The sequence below is a fragment of the Gastrolobium bilobum genome, unplaced genomic scaffold (assembly GCF_033153095.1).
Source record: "Gastrolobium bilobum isolate Gb01-03AN ecotype WA unplaced genomic scaffold, APGP_CSIRO_Gbil_v1 utg1078, whole genome shotgun sequence".
Taxonomy (NCBI): domain Eukaryota; kingdom Viridiplantae; phylum Streptophyta; class Magnoliopsida; order Fabales; family Fabaceae; genus Gastrolobium; species Gastrolobium bilobum.
In genome coordinates, this window is record NW_026898172.1 from 49576 (window position 1) to 72964 (window position 23389).

General features: G+C 36.3%; 1 protein-coding gene across 4 annotated transcripts in view; it reads right to left on the reverse strand.

Moving 5' to 3' along the window:
* LOC133313542 (uncharacterized) overlaps positions 1-21509 on the reverse strand; it is a 43852-nt gene extending 22343 nt beyond the window's left edge. Inside the window, exons 1-9 of one of the 4 annotated variants that reach the window (XM_061514932.1) lie at positions 21156-21509; positions 18765-18874; positions 12443-12505; positions 12157-12346; positions 2929-3033; positions 2705-2835; positions 2020-2584; positions 882-950; positions 652-728 (exon numbers count right to left, since the gene is read on the reverse strand). In XM_061514932.1, the coding sequence (XP_061370916.1) occupies positions 652-728; positions 882-950; positions 2020-2584; positions 2705-2835; positions 2929-3033; positions 12157-12346; positions 12443-12505; positions 18765-18874; positions 21156-21413 (1568 nt within the window). In that variant the 5' untranslated portion in view covers positions 21414-21509. Of the gene's footprint in view, positions 1-651; positions 729-881; positions 951-2019; positions 2585-2704; positions 2836-2928; positions 3034-12156; positions 12347-12442; positions 12506-18764; positions 18875-21155 lie in introns of those variants that run through there. The other 3 variants (XM_061514929.1, XM_061514930.1, XM_061514933.1) reach the window with 3 other exon arrangements.
* Between the last annotated feature and the right edge of the window lie 1880 nt (positions 21510-23389).

Sequence of the window (23389 nt, forward strand, 5' to 3'; positions counted from 1 at the left end):
ACTCCCGCAAACAGAGGACCCACAGCTAGAACTAAACGGTTCTGGCGCCTATATGGGAAGGAGACCTAATCTATAGCTAGAAGTCTGAGGGAGGCATGTCCATGCACCGCCACACGCGCGTGGAAGAAATCTATGTAGTGATGGTTTACTGATGCGTGTGGGCACATTGGAGCTTCGATGGGGGCACCGCCAATACAAAATGAACTACCCTAAGGATGTGGTTGTGATTGCTAAAGTGTTTTTCTGAAAATGTTGTCGAAAAAGTCACCGCAAGATGGACGGCAATTGGTTGCTGGAGACGATCGAACATCAACCGAGTAGTGGCTAATGGTTAAGGAGGCTGCCGGTAGGATGCACGACAAGGATTGCTTGCCGGTAAGACGCATGACAAGGAGATGGCCTTGAGGCAGTGAGCCTAGCGAAATTAGGGTTTTGCAGAAGTACGGTTAGAGTTTCCCAGAAGCAGGGTTAGGGTTTCGGATAATTAAGGTTTTCTAGAACGTAAATTTCAGGAATTGTGTGTCTAGTATGACCACACTAGGTTTATATTTATAATAATATGATATATGGGCTTGAGCCATATTTACATGATGTGAGACAAACTAACACAATTTAATATATACATTCTAACAATATAGTTAACATAATCACCTCTGAAATCGAGACCGATATGATTTCATTGAATGCGATTGAAATCTTTCCCTCAATTCAGCAATAACTGATCTGACCTGAAAATGTCTTTGCCAGAAGAAAGCAAACAAAATGAGAGAACTTACACTACTATATTCGTAAATATGATATGGTTGGACGATAAATCTTTAGCCCAAAAGGGAGAGTGGAACTATATCAAATATTCATAAGAAATGAAAAGAAACTCATACCGATGTCAACTTTGAGTACTCTGCTCCTGATAATGACTCTACAGAGGAATTTTCCAGCAAATAAAGCTGCTTTACATGAAACAGGTTATGATGAGTTCAAAATTTAATATTAATGGAAATAAAGCATGGAGAGCTTATAAAAATAAATTGAAGAAGATTGTGCATTTATGGAGGAAAAATAGCAGGTTTTGGGTCATTTTACACCTTTTTTTTTGTATCTTATTCATTTAAAGATATTGCATAGGCAAATAAACAAAATAAGAAATCTGGTAGATATTGACTATAAAATCCAATGCCTTAATCATTAGTATTAAACCTTAAATACTAAGCCAACAAATCACTGTCAAAAGGAGGTTTTAGTGAACATGAACACTTTTATCCTTTCCTTGGGAATGCATGAGATAGCTCACATGATACAACGTCCTATTTTTCTCTTTAGGAAAACAACTTTTCTGAATTAGATAAAGGATAACTTAAGAAATATTTGAGCTAAATGAGAGTCTACTACACTGTTTTTAGTAAGAGAATACCTTATTTGTAAGAGGTGTTCGAGGTTGGAGAATAAGACATCATCCATAAACAGAGAAAAGCAGAATGAATATCATGCAGAGGAATGAAAACAAAGAATGAATGAGTGTGTTGTACATGTAGTGGAATTTTATTTATGGCTGACTTTAAAATTACTGTGTTTCAACCAAGAAACAATCACATATGTTATCTTGTTATAATTAAGGTCTAATCTAATCATAGTTTGGCTGGTAATTGATTAATTTTACAAATTAATTAACTGCCCGGAATTCACAAACAGGAAAGCCGTAGTACAGGGACTTTCAAGAATCCAGCAATTAACAATATTTGTCCCTCCGATTGTATCACATGTAAATCGGATTACTTTCATGTTGGTCATGAAAATGATAAAACACTGGATGATAAAATCACAGGAAAAAACAACCCAAACAATACTAAAACCAACATAAGAAGATCATCATACAATTCATATTTGAGGACAAATCAATCAGCCTTTAACAATAACATGCAAGAGTAAAACACCATTAAACTGTTAAAAAAATAAAAAAATAAAGCATTTTTGGTGACTGCAAAAGAAAGCTGAAACGTATCATGAGTCCACAATATCTACCTGTCCGAATGGCACATATGAAGGTAAATAAGGCACTCTGTGCCATTTCTCTTGATCTACAGTCATGGCATTGCTCTTTGTAGCTGTTTTCCCATTTGCTGTCACCTCCGATGATTCTTTATCAGTTTCCGGAAAAGGCTCGAGTGATATGCCATCAGAACCCTCTTGTATTTCAAGTGACTGTGCTTCAACCACGTCCTCCTCAATCAAAGTATTAGCAAGAGAATCACGCAATGAATTTGTTTCAACAGAACTAATTCGTCCTTCTAGGTGTTTGCTAAATTGTCTTCGTAACCCTTGTAAAGGAACTAGCCTTGAGAGTCTCCAGAAGGATCTCTGCACAGGACCTACCCCCAAAACCAATTGCTCTCCATCATTCTCTTTCGGCTTCCTTACCTCTTGATCATGTTTACCCAACAATTTGTTAGTTGCATTTTCAGAAGGCATTGGCGGTGGCTGAGCATTATAATGGTGAAAATAAGCAGGAGATAAAATACGGGGAACCAAATCCTCCGGGATGCAGTAACTCTTGAAATAATGCTGCCAACCTTTTCTATTAACATAGCTGTACAGAAAAACAATAAAAGGAAAAGAAATAATAAATATACTAGTTTTTCATGTTTGAAAAAAGGACCGGCAACTAACCAATTTAGAGTAGGAGAAAAGAAATACAATGAAAACTTACTCCTTCAAAGCAGCATTTCCAACTGCAGGTTGAGAAAATGTAATACATTTAATAGGGACATTCTCATTTTCCTTTGATGACGATGAAGCAGCAATTACTCTCAAAATGGCAAGAGTAGCTAATGCAGCAACCTGTGTAGAATACGAGGAACTCAGTATATGCAAATTCTTTAAATACACATTGAAAGTAATGGTTTGAAAGCCGGATGAAAGAATCAAACTCACTGCTCCACCAAGTGAATGGCCACATAAAACAAGCTTGCGTTTCTTCTTTTGAGCAAGCCTATACAATTCTAAAGCAGGTATTCCTTTAGCACGAGCCATGAAACCCTGAGAAGTAATGTGACGGAAATTATTGGAAACATGAGACAATATTTACGTAAGTGATGTTGATATATCGCAAAATATCCAGAACTAAGGTTGAAATTATATTATTGATTGAAATAAAGAGTTAATAATTGAAAAATTAAGAAATGAAAAAAGAAAAGATATTCATGGTGATTAAACTACTATAAATTTACCATATAAAGCAGCAACAATCAAAAAAATATTAAAATGGTAAATTTAATCTATAATTTTCCTTACTTTTAGAATTTTTGAAATAAGTCCTTATTGTTAAAAAGCTGTAATTTGGTCCTTATACTTTCCATCTATAAGTGAGTGGGCTCCATTATAAAGAGAAGAGAGAGACAATATTAATCAGACCCACTTACTTTTAATGGGACCCTTATATATATATATATATATATATATATATATATATATATATATATAAATATAAATATAATAGAGGAAATTAAAGCAGCAATAAACAATCAAAATAATAAAATAAAGATAAATAAAAGAAAAAAATACATAGAAGAAAAAAGAAAAAGACCAAAGTGAAAAAAAAAATAACAAAAATTAAACCAAAAAATAAATAAATAAGAGGAAAAATATAAAGCGGAAAAAACAATACGTAAAGAAAGACTTGAGATTAAAGAATAATTGTATATTGAATAATCACATGGTGTATTACAATGTACAAGAGCTCTCTATTTAAAGAGACAAAAAGACCTAATAGGTTGAGCTCATACGATGTGGGACTATATATATACTGAACTATTTTTACAATTATTCTCATTGCACGATACTCCGCCTCTGCACTAGATCGGGCAACAACAGTTTGTTTCTTACTTTTCCAAGAAATCAGGTTTCCTCCAAAGAAAACACAATAGCCTGAAGTAGAGCGCCTATCCGAGGGTGATCCTGCCCAATCGGCATCTGAATAACCACAAATTTCTGTATTTCCCTGATCTGAATATAATAAACCTTTCCCTGGTGCTCCTTTGATGTAACGAAGGATCCTAACAGCAGCATCCCAATGAGAATCACACGGAGAATCAAGAAACTGACTAGCGACACTAACAGCAAAAGAAATGTCCGGCCTAGTCACAGTGAGATAATTGAGCTTCCCAATCAACCTCCGATAACGTCCAGGATCAGATAATGGTTCTCCTTGTCCGGGTAGTAATTTGATAGTAGGATCCATGGGTGTGTCAACTGGCTTACACGCCAACATACCAGTCTCTTCTAGGATATCCAAGGCATACTTCCTTTGACAGATAGAAATGCCCTGTCTAGATTGTGCTACCTCAATTCCCAAGAAGTAACGCAGCTTCCCGAGGTCCTTTGTCTGAAATTGACTGAATAAATACTGTTTTAACTGACAAATTCCAGCTTGATCACTCCCGGTGAGGATGATGTCATCAACATAGACTAACAAATAGATGCACTTATCAGGAGATGTGATCCTATAAAACACAGAGTGGTCAACTTTACTGCGAATTAAGCCAAACTCCTGAACAGCAGAACTGAAGCGACTGAACCATGCCCGAGGAGACTGCTTGAGACCATATAAGGATTTGCGAAGACGACACACCTTCCCAGACTCCCCCTGAGCAACAAAACCCGGTGGTTGCTCCATATAAACTTCTTCTTGTAAATCACCATGAAGAAAGGCATTTTTGATGTCAAGTTGAAGGAGTGGCCAGTGACGAATAGCAGCAAGAGCAAGAAATAGGCGAACTGACGCCATCTTAGCGACCGGAGAGAATGTATCGCTATAATCAAGGCCGAATATTTGAGTAAAACCCTTTGCAACTAGGCGGGCCTTGAGTCGATCAACATGGCCATCAGGTCCAACTTTCACAGTAAACACCCAGCGACAACCAACTGTAGACTTCTCTGGAGGAGCAGAAACAAGGTCCCAAGTGCCATTGGAATGAAGTGCAGTCATCTCATCAAGCATCGCTTGGCGCCACCCTGGATGGGAAAGTGCTTCACCTGTGGTCTTAGGAATAGAAAGAAGAAAGAAAGACTAGAAACAAAGGTGAAATGAGGTGAAGAAAGACGGTCATAGCTCAAAAAAGTATAAAGAGGATAAGGGTTACGAGTAGTACGTGTACCTTTTCTTTGAGCAATGGGAAGAGTCTCTGGTGAAGGATCCGGAGAGGAAGAAGCAACAGTAGTGGGCGATGAGTCAGCAAGAGTCGAGTCGACAGGAGGCACAGTTTTGCGACGCTGATAAGTGAGAAGTGGACGATCCTCAGGTATAGAAGCAATAGGTTGCTCATTTGGAATAGAAGCACCTGCAGCTGGCAAAGACAAGTCAAGAAAAGGGACAGGAAGAACATGATCAACCTGTGACAACTGAGATGGAATAGAATTAAAGGGTTGTTGATCAAGAAAAGTGACATCAGCGGAAACTAAGTAACGCTTAAGATCGGGAGAATAACAACGATAACCCTTTTGAAGACGAGAATAACCAAGAAAGATACACTGAAAGGCTTTGGATGTTAACTTATCCTTACCAGGAGTGAGATCATGAACAAAACAAGTACAACCAAAGACATGTGGAGTTAGAGGATAAAGAAGAACATCTGGAAGCAATAGGTTATGAGGAATGTCATTGTTGAGCACAGATGAGGGCATGCGATTGATGAGAAAACAAGAGATGAGTACAGCATCTGCCCAGAAGTGAAGGGGAACCTGCATATGAAGAAGAAGGGTACGTGCAGTTTCAATGAGATGTCTGTTTTTACGTTCAGCCACCCCATTTTGTTGTGGAGTGTGAGGACAAGTAGTTTGATGTAAAGTACCTTGTGTGGCCAAGAAATTAGAAAAATCAATAGAAACATATTCCTTAGCATTATCACTACGTAGAATACGAATAGAAACACCAAATTGAGTATGAATCTCAGTATAAAACTTTTTATAAATGGAAAATAACTCAGAACGATTTTTCATTAAATAGACCCAAGTGCAACGGGAAAAATCATCAATGAAGGTAACGAAATACCGAAAACCTAAAACAGACAAGGTACGACTTGGACCCCAGATATCTGAATGAACAAGAGAGAAAGGGGCATCAGCTCGTTTATTGACTCGACTGGCAAAAGAGGAACGTGTATGCTTCCCTTGTTGACATGACACACAATCTAAAGACTGAAGACCGGATAAAAGAGGAACCATTTTCTGCAACTTTGAAAGACTTGGATGATCGAGGCGACTGTGGATAAGTTGTGGAGATTCTGTGAGAGAGAGTGCCACTGAAGGACGAGGCACATCCAGATAGTAAAGCCCCTGCGACTCACGACCCACTCCAATCATTTCCCCCGTACCCGGATCCTGCACAGAAACAGAATGGTTAGAGAAAGTAATGGTGCAAGTGAGGGAGTGGATCAACTTACTAATAGAATTTAAGTTATAAGGGATGCCAGGAATGTAATAAACAAATGTCAAGGCCAAGGTAGAGGTCGGACGAGCTTGTCCAATCCCACGAACTGGGGCTTTGGTTCCATCCGCAACGGTAAAAGAAGGTAAATGATCAGAATAAGTAAGAGATGTAAAGAGTTCCTTGTTACCATAGAGATGATCGGTAGCACCTGAGTCAAATATCCAAGTGCCAAGTGATGTAGAATGAGAAACACAAGCAATGGGATTACCAGTATATGGTTGAGACTGAGGAGAAGCCTTCTTGAGAAGAGAAACTGAACCAAATGAGAGAGAAACTGAACCAAATGATGCATTGTCTGACTGAGCTATATTCGCAGCAAGAGAGGTAGAATCCTTCAGTTTGGAAGATGTAATGGGCCCAATATTAGTAGAGATGATTCCTGAGGAAGTTTTGACAGGAGGACAAGGAGAGTTAACCTCCGAGAGATCAGTAGACGCTGCTGCCATTTAAAAACAGAATATAAAAGTCGTAAACGAAGGCAAACGATATCCAATCGAGGAGAAGCACGCGTCTAAAGTGAGACCCACAAAGAACCAAGCACAGATCCGGAAAGAGGAGAAGAAGGCGAGAAGTTCTGTCCAAGAACGGCCGGAAAAAGCCGCCGGAATAGTGATCACGCGTCGGCAGAAGGTGGCGCGTGAAGCCCACGCGCAGAGAAGACAGGAGGCGCGTGAGAGCGCGTGACAACTCCGATGGTGGCCGGACTTCCACAGAGCAGGTCGCCGGGAGGAGAGGGTGTTGTTCGCGTTCGTTCCAGACTGAAATCTAGCCGGAAAAGTACTCTGGCAGCCTGAACAGTGGCTGACGGTGGCTCCGGTGACTGTTTGGGGAAAAGGACTGACGGTGGCTCCACTTACAGTCCTTGATGGCTTGCCGGAAGGACGCACGGCAAAGAAAAGATGACTCCTAAGCAGTGGGCTTAGGTTTTAAAGCGAAGAACAAGATTTCTAAGCGGAAGCGAGGGTTCCTAGAACGAAATAGCTCTGGTACCAACTTGAGATTAAAGAATAATTGTATATTGAATAATCACATGGTGTATTACAATGTACAAGAGCTCTCTATTTAAAGAGACTAAAAGACCTAATAGGTTGAGCTCATACGATGTGGGACTATATATATACTGAACTATTTTTACAACTATTCTAACAGAAAGAAATAAAGGGAGATATAGGGGAAAAGGACTAAAAAATGACCATTTGGAGCACTGCAAGAAAATGGGTCTAACCCTCCACGATTTCAATAGCTTTCTTTCAATCCGTCCTAAAACATATTTTCCGTCAATCTATATCTCACTCCATTAAATCTTGTTTTACTAACTTTCCTTAAGTAAGTTTCGGTCAACCTTTTCCTCATTATGTCTCAAGCTTTAGGTAATAAACTTTTGTTCTTATGAGAGTATCTAGGGGTCTTCGCATCATGTGCCAAAATCACCTCAATCTAAGTTCTCTCATCTTTTCAACCACCAGTACTACTCATACCTTTCGTCAAATATCTTCATTTCTTATCTTATTTATACTTGTATGACTACAAATCCACCTTAACATCCTCAATTTCACTACTCTCATTTTAAGTTCATGATGCCTAGATGCTAGCCAACATTCAGCCCCATTTAACATTGTAGGCCTTACTGTTATTTTATAGAACTTTCCTTTTAACTTAAGACAAATTTGGCAATTACATAAAAACCCTGATGCACTATGTTATTTTATCAATCTTTTCTCTGATTCTATAATTTACATCTTTATAAATCTCTCCACCATTTTGCAAAATTGATCCCAGATGTCCGAAAGCATCTTTTTTGAGTATCTCTTGCCCGAGCAAGTGTACGAAAACTTGATATCCATCTCTTGTCAGAGCAAACTCACACTTCATATACTCAGTCTTGTACCGACTTGGCATAAATCTTTTAGACTCCAACATGCTTCTTCACAATTCTAGTTTTCTATTAACATCAGTCTTGGTCTCATCAATAAGCAAAATATCATCTGCAAATAGCTTACACCATGAAACTTAATCTTGGATATCTTTTTTCAGTTCAACCATAACTAAAGTAAAAAAATAAGGACTCAAAGCAGAGCCTTGGTGTACAACAACCGTGATGTTCCATTACAAGCCTACACATATGTAGTAACACTATTATATATATCATTAATTGTCTCTACATACTTTGATGGTACTTTTCTTTTTTTCTCAAAAACCAACCCTCATACGCTTTGGTCAAGATCTATAAATACCATATGTAAATCCTTGGAACAATATCATATATTTTCTCAAGATCTATAGATCCTTAATCTTTTCTTTATATCTTTCCATTAATTGTCGTATCAAGAGAATAGCCTCCATGGTACATCTTTTTGGCATAAACCCAAATTTATTTATAGAGACTTTGGTCTCTCTTATCAAGCGATATTCAAGAACTCTCTCTCACAGCTTCTTAATATGGCTCATAAGCTTAATGCCTCTATAATTAGAACAATTCTGGATATTTCCCTTATTTTTGTAAATAGGCACAAGCATACTTTTTTCCATACATCAAGCATCTTATTAAATTGAAGAATCTTATAGAAAAGATTGGTCAACCAACTTATAGCCACATCCCCTAAGCCTCTTCACACTTCAATAGAGGCATCATTGGTTCCCAAAGCTTTACTAGTCTTTATTTTCTTTAATGTTTCCTTAACTTCATTGGCTTTGATTCTATGCACAAAGCTTTTGTTCAAATCATCACAAGTGTCCTCCAAATCCACCACGCTTTTATCGCTATCCCCGTTAAAGTATTTCATCCACTTTTCTTTAACTTATGTATCTTTTATCAACAGATTTTTATTTTCATCCATGATGCTCTAACCTGGGTCAAGTTTTTATTTTTCTTATCCTTTATCTTTTCAATTTTACAGATACATTTTTCACCACCCTTACTCCTAAGATTTTTATACAATTCGAAGAAAACCTTGCCTCTTGCCTTTCATACTGCTTTTTTAGCATTTTTTTGGCCAATCTAAAGTTTTGCAAGTTCTCATCATTAGGACATTATGCAAACATCTAAAGTAGTCCTTCTACTGTTTGATTGCCTCGTGCACCTCTTCATTCCACTACCAAGTTTCTGATGTCGAAAGCGCATAGAAAAGTGGCTAAACAGAAAGTTAGGATTTCACAAAAAAGTAACCATCCGGTTCTCAATTATAATTATCAAATTAACAAAATATTCAACTCCTAGAATAAGGGTCGTAAGCACCCTTTTATACACTAATTACAAATTGATTCAAAATTCAAAAATCTAAAATTCTAAAAATAATAAAACTTCCTAAAATAAATAAAAGTAATTGACATCTAAAAATAAATAAAAATTACAAATAAATAATTCAAAATACATCCCAAATCTTTAATCTCAAATCACACCAAATATGTTGCTTTCCTTTTCTTTCCAAACAAATCACAATCACATCTGCTGCTTTACTTAGACTTGGATTCGATTGTAATTTGTTATATTTCAAATCATTGCCTCTTTCAACAATTGGGCCATACTTATTGAGCCACAACTCTAGTTGACTACGAGTTTCTTGAATCAATGGTTGGGCCATGTACAATGGGCCAACTATAAGTGCATCAGTTTCCCTTGTTTGAAATCAATTCCCTTTGTTTTCCCCTAACACCCTCTTCCCACTTTTTGGATACACATAACAATCTCGTTCCCCATTTTATTTATTTCCCCATCAAACTGCTATAGTCCTTCATGAAGTATTCTTTTCCTAAACACTTTTCGTTTTTCCTCCTTTATCTTGCACCATCTTTTTCATGGATTCTGAGCACTCTTCTGCATTTTATGTACTTTGTCTAACAGAACCTCTAGAATTACCAACTTATGTTGCGTAGCTACACACTCTCCAAGGTACTTTACACTCAACATATGAGGTTCTATCTTCTCTTCTAGCAAGAAAGAAATCAATCTGGCTATAATTTTGGCCGTTGCGATAAGTAATTAAGTATGACTCTCTTTTCCAAAAAAAGGTGCTCGCTAGCATCAAATCATAAGCTAATGCAACGTTCAAGAGATATTTTCCAGCCTCATTTCTGGTCCCATAGCCATAACCTCCATGAGTTCTATTAAAACTTCTATTGTTTCTACCAACATGTCCATTTAGATCTCCTTTTATGAAAATCTTCTCCTATCGTGGTATCCCTCGCAAAATCTCCTCCAAATTTTTCCAAAATTGGTTATTTTCGATAATTGCAAAAGGATATTCAAAATTAAATCACCCACTATAAACTTAACCAAAATAATTTTGTCGCCTTTTCTTCTGACGTCAACAACCTTGTCTATGAAACTTTTATCGATCATAACCCTATCTCCATTTTTACTCTTATTTATACTTATGTACCACAACTTGAAACCAATACCTTCCACTTCCTTAGCCTTTTCTTCAACATACATAGTCTCTTGCAAGTAAGCAATATTCACTTTTCTTCTAGCAAAAACATTTGCAAACTCCTTCAACTTTCCCCTTAAGCTTCCTATTTTATAGCTTCCCAATCGCATACTTAGCCCCTAGGGATTTCTTGCCTACCACATTCACCCATTTGCGTGCTAGGAGCTAGACATACTGGTCACCAAATCCGGGTGAAGATGTGGCCCTTTGCCTACTTCACTACACGAAGGGTCTGATGCAAAGTCTTGCCTTGAAACAAGAACCCTAGCCTAATTTTCACTACGCTTGAGGTCCAATGCAATGCATCCCTAATGAGATGTTCGCTTCAACAAAAAATCGTAAGGATTCATCTCATATAGATAGCTATTTTCTTTTACGGTCTGCTCGCTACACCTGATGCCAACTTTCCTCCTTTACCCTGGCTTGGAACAAGCCGTGCATATATATATATATATATATATATATATATATATATATATATATATATAGAGAGAGAGAGAGAGAGAGAGAGAAATATTTTTATTCTATCTTATTCTTCTTTTGAATTGTTTATTGCTATGTTTTTATTTCTAATGTTATTTATAATTCTTTTAATTTTATTTCTATCTTTTTTTCCCTCAATTTTTTCATACTTTTCATTTAGGTTCATCTGTCATCGACCCCGACTAATTTGGGATTACAGTGTTGGGAAGGGATCTTTTGACTCCGGTGTAAGACTTAGAAGTCTTACTCCTCATCTTAACCTTTGATTTCCATCCATCTAACAGTTATAGTTTATTGAGTTATACCAATCAATTAATTATTAATTTCAAATAAATAATAATCATTAGATGGACGAAAATCAACGACTGAGATAAGGAGTAAGACTTCTAAGTCTTACACCGGAGTCAAAAGATCCCTCTCAATCTTGATCGTTGATCCTATTTATATCTAATGGTTTTGATTTATCAGATATTTGAGCCGTTAGATGTAAGCAAATCAATGATCAAAATTTGGTGCAAGACTTGTTATTCTTACACTAGTGTAAGAATATCCTGCCCCATATATATATATATATATATATATATATATATATATTAACAAACAGCAGGCTGGATTCATGGACCCTACAAAAAAACTTTTTGAGACTACTAAGACCCAATTTCAACTTTTTAAACTATAGAGCCCTATTTGATACATCCCAAAAAGTATAAGATCTACCAATTAATTTAACCAAATAAATATATGATGGAGAACAAGCTTATTTACCCTATGAGCAGCAGGTTTGTATTTACTATTCCGTTGTTTAGACCTTGATTCTAGAGGATTCCACATATATTCTTTTCCATTTTTGTTTTCACCCTTATCAGATTCAGTTGCTGCATCTCCTTCAGATTCCTCACTAGCATCCTCATGAAAGATTGCACCTTGAAGTATATTTGCATCAGCAATTACATCCCTTTCAGCAAAATAAAAAGTTAAAAAAAAAAAAAATCATATTCTTGAAGTTGTAATGATTTTGAAGGCTTACACAAAAGAAACCTGAGAAACTCACTTGTACTGCTTTGTTCCTATAAAGGAAGCAAATAATGTGTCTCCTGCCTCTGCCAACAAATACCTGCGATAACATAATCAAATAAGTATTGTTGTTAGTGTCCTGTGATTTTCCGTGTGATTGACATTCAGATATCAACTTTATTCCTTTTATTTGTTTCCTTGTTTAGTTTGACTATGCCAATCATTCAGTCAACCTTAAATATTTGGTTTACTTTGTTTGGATGACTCTGTTTTTCAATTGCCGGTTTTGTCGGATTTGATCAGCCTGATCTGCGTATGTCCAACATTCTTAAATTGCATCTACCATCTTCATGAAAATAAAAAAAAGCAGAATAAACCGTGCTCTATTTTTCTACATGGTATCAGGAGTCATTTCCTAAAGGTGTGGGCGAGGATCCATGATCCAGTTTGGCATCATGAGTGCTGATCAAACAACATCTCAAGAGACGTCCTCCAACACCTCTCAAACGCCATCCTCCTCCAACAACCAACCAAGCATCCACCCATCCACTAACATGGCTATGACAATCCTCCTCTAATGATTACAAGACACCGATCCTATGGGACCAATTATCTGATGTGGTCCCATAGTATTAAGATGTTTGAGGTCGCAAAAGGAAGACTCCCTTACTGGAGAAACTATTCAACCAAACAAGTCTCATCCAAATACAATACATAGAAAGCCTATAACAATGTGGTGATATCCTAGCTTGCGAATTCCATGCCAACGGAGATTGGGGAGACTTGCATGCTGGCCAAGCCAGTCAAGAAATTTGGGATGCTACATGAGTCCTATTCCAAGATAGACAAACTGTTGCTTTGTTCCAAATAAAAGGTATCTTGAGGGATCTGAAGCAGGGTGATAAGAGTTACTCAATACTATAGGAACTTGGTGAAATGCTAGCAACATGATGCAACCACTTAAAGGAAAATTGTGGCATAGGATAGGATTGATAGCTTCCTCTTAGACCTTAACCAAGTTTATGATGCAGCCAGAGGCAGGATCATGATTACCCTAACTAAGGAAATGATTATTGAAGTACAGTGGGAGGAATAGTAGCAGTAACTGACTCATGGGATAGAAAGCATAGAACAAGCATCAGAGCATTCTGCATTTGTTAGGAGCAACTCTGCCTTCCAAATATGTCTCCGAGGTATGGTAAACCATGGTGTTACATTGCAATAAAACAGGTCACACCAAAAAGGTTTGTTAGAAGTTACGTGGAATGCCTGCTAACTGGAAACCTTAGCAACCAAGAGAAAGAACTTAGAGCCATAGGCCCATAGTTATCAAATACGAATTGCGGCCTATTGCGGCCAACCCTGAAAAACCTTATAGCTTCAGCGCAGGTTGCGGTTGCGGAAATGGCAAAAATAGCGAAATGAATCAATAGAACCTAGATATATCACACATATATATACTCAAAAATAAAGACATCCATTCATAATAAAGAATTGTTCCAAACCCAGAAAAAAAAATGGGAAAAAAAGAACAACCAAAAAAATAAAGGCAAGAAAGAACAACCAGAACCCAGAAAAAAAAACCCCAAAAACAAAACAGAGGCTTATACAAAAAAAAGAAAAAGAGGCAACTAAGAAAAATAGAATCAAAAAAAAAAAAAAAAAAAGAGGTTACAACAGATGCCAGAAAAAAAACATCGGCAAGAAAAAATAATGCCAGACAAAAAAAAACAGAAGCGTAAAAAAATAGAATCTAGAATAAAAAATAAAAAAAATAAAAAGCTACGACAGAAGCCAGAAAATAAAATAAAGAATAAACAGAACCCAGAAAAAATACCTGTAAGCACACGCAAGAGAGAGATATATAGAAAGGCAGAGGGAGATGTTTCGTTTCTGTTAGTGAAGAAGAACAAACATTTGCGAGAGAGAGCAAGGAGGCCGAGTTGTTTGCGTTCGTACAGAGGCAGAAAGAGAGTGTTAAGCCTCAAAAAAACGATAATGCCCTTAAAATTTTTCTGTTACAGCTTTATAATAAGGGCAAATTTGTATTTCGCCCATACCCGCAACCATTTCCGCAATTCACCAGCGATGTCACCACAAATGTGGCCGCAATGGCCGCTATTGTGTTTTGGCGTTGTGTGGCATGGTTCTTGGTGGCGAGGATGCGCTACGCGCGAACGGCACAGGTCGCGCTGCTATTGACTACCTTGGTTAGGGTTCATGGTATCTATAGAGGAAAAGAGACAACTGCATCACTTGAACATGCCATGTTTTGCAAGGAACAATTGGAGATCATCTAAGAAATAATTAACTCACAGGCAAGAGAAACACACATGTACTGGTGTGATAGCACATCGAGGTAATCCTCTAACAGCCTTGCATGCTCAAACTGGAAAATGCAATACATGGATTATTGTATTATTGACTCGGGAGCTTCTGACCATTAGTCCAATAATGCCTCCCTTCTAGTAACTTTATTCAAAATTACTGAAAACAAGTTGTGAGAATAGCTTATGGTACTTTAACAAAAGTTAATGACACTGTTAAGAACCAGATAAAATAACAAGGAAAAGAGCAGAGGAATGAAAAATACTAATATTGATTAAGACTTGTCAAACTGAAACATGTAGGTTCTATTACAAGTTACAACTCTTGAAGCAGAGACAGTGAATTACAATAAAAGGAAAAAATAAAATACTGACGATGGAAAGTTGTAAAACAAACAGAAAAGAAATAATCCCAGGACAGCCGTAGAGGCCCTGGACTCTCCAAGTCTAGTCCCAAATTCCCAAGAGGTGCCTTTCAAGACCCATCCCCCTCTATTTGACTACCTCCGTCCTATATGATACTCACCTCCTTAAAAACAAAAGAAAACATTATACTAACAAACTTTGCTGACTCAACAAGTCATGGAAGCTATGATCCCCTACTTCTTCTATCATAAACCTTAATGTTGCTTGGGGTCTTAACAATACTCCCTCCGAAAACTTTCACCTTGTCCTTAAGGTGAAGGTCAATCCAAAAAGAATCATCCTCCGGGTCCCATTGCTTGAAATGTAGGCATGTCTTTATGCAAGAAATAAAGTTACTTCCTCCAATATATCCCATTAAGCATCCATGTAATTTGGGAAGCCATGAAACAAAAAGGTAGTCAGAATGGCATTCAGTAGGTTTTCCTTCCAAAGAATCAAGAATGGGGCTATAGTCATAGCTTCCAAACACCCCACTTCAAAAAAAAAAACTTTTTTATCTCTTCAAACAAAGGATCATATATGATCAGTACCTTCTCTCTTTCCTTTCTCAGTCGACGGACATCTTCCACCTTGGCACCAAAGAGGAAAAAATTCTCTTCACCAATTTCCGCCCTAATTTCTACACTGGATCCATCTAAAGTACATATAAACTCGTAGTTTATCATGTTTTAAGGACAAAAATCACTCTTAAATCTAATCTAAAGCATGAAAACTTTTATTTGGCTAAAAAGCGTTAACTTTGTTCCTCTGACATATGTTTAATCTTTGCTAATTTTGTAGGACAATTGAGTTGAATTGGAGCAACAGTTAAGCTAGAAGGACTTAAAGCGATAAATGAAGAGCAATGATTTAGAGAAAATCTCCCTAATTTTGTCTTCCAATCAAATTATCGTATCACAGATGATGGATTTGGATCTTGTGTTCTTCATAGAAGTTGTAGATCTTTCTTTTATCTTTCTAACGAGACCAAGGCCACATTAATCGAACGAGTATAGCTCAAGTTATGCCCAAAATAGGAAACAGTGTGCTTGCTACCAAAGTGCGCTGCAGCGCCCCAGAGTGCCCTGTAGCACGCTCCAATTCATAAAATGACACATTTTTGCGCACAGGAGCGCCCATTTACAACCCATTCATGGCCCATGACATGGATTTCACCTAAACCTTCACATATTTAAGCCATTCTTTAAAATCTTTTGACACCGGAAAGCACCTTTGACATCGAGGAAGCACATTTGCTCGGATTTTCATGCTTTTGAGAGCCAGAGACAAGTAAGAGACAAGATTACGTTGGAATTTGTGAAAATTCATCACGCCATCACATTAATGGAGTTTGGGGAAGCTTCACATGTTTGGCTAGTTTTCTTTGTAATTAGGGTTAGATGAAACCCAATCGAATTTTATGTTTCTGAATTAATCTTTATGTAATCTTTCCTATTTATATTGAATGAAGTTATCTGTTCTTCATGCTTTCTATGAGTTCTTGACATGGTTGTCAAACTCGCGAGTAAATTTGCCCGAAACAAATTGGCCCAATCCTATCCTTGACCAAGATTCTTTTCTCTTCTCTTTTGCTTGCATCCTATTCTGCCAACTCCCCCCATGGCAAGGTTTCCTCTCTTCGTTGTTATTGTTCTCCTCTCCTCTCCTCTGGTATCAGCAACTAGAACAAATGAGTCTTACATTGGTGGTTTGGGTTCGTCAAAACTGAAGAATAAATCATTCTGCTACTTCTTCTAAATCTCCTCATGCAAAAATCGCATCCCACCGCCCTTGTGTCCAAGGCTGCCATTTCCTTCTGCTCTTCTAAGGTTTTGCGGTCTCCTTGCTAGCGACGATGCTAGGGTTGTTGTTGAGGAGATTGTTTCCACTTGAGGCTAGCTACGAAATGGGTAATCCATTATTCCCAACATAATGAGCAGCGATTCATCATGATCCAAATTAATTTGACTGGACTGAGCTGATTTGCGACTAATTTCGGCCTAACCCATTGCGTCAGTAACATGGCCCAACATCTGCCATTCCTTTCCTAACCTAGGTAGCCATCACTCAATTGCAACCAATTCTTGCATCTTCGTCTTCCTCTCATGACTGCATCATGAAGACGTGTCCTCTCCTTTGTGAAGGTGCAGATCCAACAACTTTGGTGGCGAGTCATTTACATTGGTTGTCGACTGTTGTGTCGCTGGTTTATGTGTCGAATTGCCCACTCCTCTCTCTCATCCATAGTTTCCATCTCCACACCCTCCTTTTCCCAAACCTTGACCTTTTCTCTTTTAGAGTCTCTGTTTTTGGTTATTGAAGCGTTGGTATTACTTTCATCTCCAATGGGGATTTTATTTGTATCTCCGTTTCTAACCTTGAATTTTCCTCTTCCGCATTATTCTCCCCTCCTCTTTCAATAGTGTCGTCTCTGCCTCCAAATCTATGACAAAGTTCAATTTGATCCAGCCTCGTCATCCTCCAAGCAAACCTCCGGTTGGAATTCCTTGAAAAATGCTTTTAAAAAGGTCCACCAACTAGCTTCCGGATTATACCATATCTAGTACTGGTACCAAATTCGCAAGAGATGAATTTCAAGACTCATCCCCCTTTATTTAACTAGCTCTCTCTGTATTCCAAAAAAAAAAAAAAACTAGCTCCATCCTATACGACACTCACCTCCCTCAAAACAGAAAAGAAAACATTATAATAACAAACTTTGCTGACTCAACAAATCATGGAAATTATGATCCCCTACTTCTTCTATCAGACTTTAATATTGCTTGGGGTCTTAACAGACATTGATGTTCTTGAGAAGAATTAAGAGATGGGATAAAATAGATCTTTAATCAAATAACTATTCTTGTGAGTCTCGTGTGGTTTTCCATGTGATTAACATTCAAATATCAATTTTATTCATTTTATTTGTTTCTTTGTTTAGTTTGATAGGCGTATCGGTCAATCAACTTTCAACATTTGGTTTCCTTTATTTGGATGACATTGTTTTTAATTACTAATTTTAGGAGATTTGATTGGCCTAATCTGTGTTTGTCCAACATCCTTATATCGTAGCTAACATCTTCATTGCAAAAACAAAAAACAAAGTAAAATGTGCTCTGTTTTCTGCAAGTATGATAGTCCATAAAATTCAAATACTAGAATACATAATCTTCTAGAGTATAACAAGAAGAAACACAGACGAAAAACTTGAAAGCACAATTATACTCTCAGAGGAAATTCATCCATCTAACCGGTCACAAATAAAGTAATTGCAATTATCTAAATATTTCTTCTTAACAATGTAAGCTCTTGAGAAATTCACAAGCTAGATTGTCAAAGACACTAAATAAAACAAACTGAAACAACTACATTCAAAAACAAATAATAAAAATAAGGAACACTGCCAATTAATATCAAGGTATCCAAATAACCTCCCCTTTTTACCTCCAAAAAACAATCCAAATATATTCTAATATGTTCAAGAAATCAAATGTCAACTTTAAAATGAAAAGGATAAAAGCCTCTGAATATCAAAATATTTAATGGCATTTATGCAATTAATATAAGATAAGAAGAATGATCAAATTGACATGGTTAAATACTTAAATTGTATAAAGAATGACAAACCTATGAGGAACATGATCTGATGAAGGTTGCACCCGCTCCAAAGCAACAACTTGTCCTCCAAAATCAGCCTTAAATTTATTTACAGCTCGAATCAGCTCAGCAGCAGGTCTCTATGGTGTAGGGAAGTACAAGTAAATGTGAGTTATATGTGGGTTGTATCTAACTAACAAATAGGCAGCATTGTATGCATAAAAACTTATTGAAGTACCAAAGTTGTTGTAGGCACTTGTGAGACTCTGAGGCGCATATACTATGCAGGTAATTCCTAGATTATTGTTATCCAATATATTTTCTCATGTTAATAGCGATTAACTAAACACTACAGCAAAACAAAGCTCCAGGAATGACCCTCAATAGATTATCAAGACGTGGCAATAATTACATTCTATATGATTCAGAGTAGCACTATATGTTGATTGTAACTGGAACAAGCATACTGGTTTTCCATTTTTTACATCATAAGTCAAAGCAACTGAAGAGTTTTATGTACTATTATAAGGAATTCCCTATTTTCCATTCACTTTTAACTTTCCTAAAATAAAACCCAAATTGTAACAATATAATCTTCACTTCAAATCAATCATAAAGATCCATCAGTTACACAAATACTATTTGTGCAACTTTTTCAAATTATTTTTCTGAAACATTGCAGTTTTCAAGTCAGTTTTTGTCCAGTTTTCAAATTTTAAAACATAAATCTGTCATAGCATCATATTATTAAATAAGATGAATTATTTTCTTTATACCTGCATTGTATGTATCTCTTCTAGTTTGGCTACATCATTGTATAAGGTAATCAACATTACATCCTAATTCCTCACCACATATTTGAAAGCATCCCAATAATTCTTTGTCAGTGGCAGGCCCACAATTAGGAAGGTGAATGTGAGAAGAAATAAGTATAGACCCAATGATCTAGTTGGGCCAGGCCCTATTAATAATAACAGTTAGCATTAATTGATGCTGTTAGATCTAGTAGATAGAGCTACCTGATATTAATTGACAATGTTAGACACAGTTGCTAAAGTTACCAGATATTGGAGGATATTCCTCTAACGGAATAGGCTGAAGTAGGATATAAGGAAAGAAAAGGGAGAAAAGAGGGTATTGAGTGGTGACAACTGGGTGAGCGGGAGAGAGCTTGAAAACTTGAGAAACAAAAATTCTGTAATTTTTCTATCTCTTCCTAACCTTGGGTTCTCCATTGATCCAAAGGGAGGGAGACCACATCAAATTAATAATAAGACGAATGGTAATTTTTCTTTAATCTCTGGTCCAGTTCTATCATTCTTATATATCAAATTAATAATAGGATGCCTCTGTAATGGAATGGTAATTGGGACACATTATATGTCATAATGTAAAAGGGCTCTAGAAAGATTTTTTTGAGTCCAAACTTTAAACAAGATGAATGACCCATTTAGCACTGAACCATCCACTGGGGATCAATGTAAGACTTGAGAATAAACTGTTTGGGGAAGAATTGTGTGTCTTGACAGTCAACCCGAGGTTCTATAATATTAGAGTCAGCATTAATTAATAAGATATAAATCCCAATGAAGAAATTAATAAAATTTATGTTCATAAATATAATTTAAGATACTAAGTTCAATTTCTTAAATATGTTCACATTCAACATTCTAGTATATATAAAATTATTTATTTAAGTAGTCCACAATTCAATTTTTCTTTTAACTCATTGACAAATCTCACATTATTCAGCTCCTGCTTTACAAATCCCAATCTGGCAAAAATGTCAAAGTGCATATACAATGTTGAATTTGAAACAAAAAGACAGTCACTTATTGTCGATCATAGAGAGGAAAAATATTCCAACAAAAAACATGCAGAATTCCAATGACCTTGACCTTCAAAAGCATGAACAATCCCATTGTAACTCCAACCCCATTCTCAGGAATTCTGAAAAACCTCTAGTATCAAATGACCCTCTACGTGAACTAGACCCTTCCCATTATTATCAAGATATCAACTATCCTTTACCAAGAGGAAAATGCAGCAGCAAACACCAAAAACCAGCACCGTTAAAACCCATATGCAATTCAACACCCTACCATGTCCTCAACACACACTCTCACAACGCTTTTCAAAATTAAAATAAAAATAAAATATTCCAAATACATAATTCATAATTTCCCTTATGCCACTTCTTTGCAAACGCAGCACAACCTTCTATCCATCAATAAATTTGACTTAAAAAAATATTTTGGGGAATTTCCATATGCCACTTAAATTGTAACTGAACCACAAGCATTTACATGTGAATTCAACACGAACAATTATTTTTCAAAAAAACAAAAACAAAAAGGAAACACATTATTCAGTGAGAGTGGAAAAAAAGAAACAATTGAAGCTAACGAAAACACTATATACCTTGTAAACGCACTCGGAGAGAACCATGCAACAGAGAAGATCCTGCAAATCGGATATTGATTCGGCCTTGAGTGCTCGACAGAGATCCTGAAGCTGCTTCCTCCGTCGCTCGTACTCCTCCTTAATCCGCTTCTTCTGCTCGCTGTGGCTTGTCCATGGCCACTTCATCCGCCATTGGAGTGGGCCCCACGACACCTTGAGAAGCTTCGCTTGCTGGTCCCTGATCCATGGCTCCACGCGGCTCTGGATGAAGTCCATGTCCCTAATCGGAATTGGAAGAACCCTAATCGGAATTAACAGAATGAAAATGCAGCGACTACCCCAAAGAGAATTATAAAAATAAAAATAAATAAATAAAAGAAAATCTTCGTTATTTAGAATTGATGGGGATAAGGAAGGGAATATCCCAGTTTCGTTAAGAATTCGGAACTCTATGGGCTATGGACCACTCTACTCTTACTTCACATCTTTGCTTCTTAGTGACAGTTTGTTTTGGCAGTTGGCTCACTTTATTTGTTTTATATTTATTAAAATACATTTTTTTTAGTCACGTCATTCGTATTGATTTCGTGTGGATATGAAAAAACATTTCTTCGAATCACACCTATACTATATATTTTTTTAATTTTATTATTTATTGTTGTTATTGATCGATTCAAACGGGTCGATTAATGTAACATATGAGATCATCTAGTGTTTATGATGGAGACAATTGCTAGTGTGGCATATTATTGTATTTGTATATAATAATAAGGAAATTGATCATCTCATATTTAAAAAAATATAATATAATTATATAAAAAATCATAATCATACAAAGATAGCCAATGGTTTTGATTTTGTAAATATTTATTTTAATAAAAAAAATTTCCTCTTCCTTTATTATCACTAATTCACCTTTGTATGATTATGGTTCTCCCATGACTATATCATGTTTTTTTTAATACGGGAGAATCCACAATAAGAGAGGCTTCAAGATAATGGGGTAGCCCTAATACAAGGATTTTTTTTAGATTTTCGAAAAAGTGATATTGGAAATCTTATTTACCAACGTTTGGTATAAGAATTGTGAAATTTTTCTTGAGAATTTGATTTTTTGAGAATTCTTATTTGTGAATTTTTAAGGCAAAATGTCATCCAAGAATACCACCATTTCCGAGAGGTGGGAAAATATTTTGGCCACTACGCCAGTAGCGCAATGATGACGCCACTAATGCCAAGTCTTCAAGCAATACTTTCTTCTCGCGCTAATAGTGCAGTGATGGCACCATTAGTGCCAATAGTGCAGTTTTTTTTTATTTTGGTAAATGTGCAGTTACATTCCCAATAATATTTTACAATCAACCAATATAGAAAACAGAAAACTTGAGCCAATATTTTTGATCATATTTTGGCCTATAGATATCAGTATCTTACAATACACGATACGATTTATACAATATGATACGATTTACAAATATAACGATACGTATATTGGGGTGTATCAGAAAGGGATTCATATCAGACGATACGATATTGTGCCATACTACATGTATACGATATGTATCGTATATCATAGATACGAAAATCAAATCAAAATTTTTAATTTTTAATATTAAAAAAATAAAAAAAATTATTTATGATTCAAATTAAAAAAATTAATCTAAAACATAATTATTAATAAGGAAAAAAAAGATTTTATTTGTGAATTAAAATCAAAAATCAACCTAAAATGTATGTATTAATAAAGGAAATTATTAAATAAATATTTTAATATATATTTTTAAATTATTTTTTAATATATTTTGTATATTACGATTCGATATAAAAAAACTGGTCAAATGATAAACGATATGTATTGCGATTCAACAACCTTGTTTTGGCCTACCAAACAGTTTTTTAGTCACATTTCCTGATAATTCGCTTTCCCAGTATATTCCTAGCAATGGTAATTACCAGGCATAGATTTTTTTTCCTCTACTAAACACCCCCTAGAGCTAGGATTTTAGAAAAATTATCGAAAGTTTCAATTTTCACTTTACCTTATAATTGGTAAGTTCACAATCTTGAGTTTACGTGACTTATATAAGTTCTGAACAATAATAATATTGAGTTTGAGTCTTGGGAATGCACTGTTGTAAAACCTGGCCCGATCTGGTCGGGTCGACCCGAATCCCGGTGAACCGATCATCAGACCGGTTCAGGTTAAGTATTGGACCGATCATGCATCGACTCGGTCAAAATCGGCCAAATCT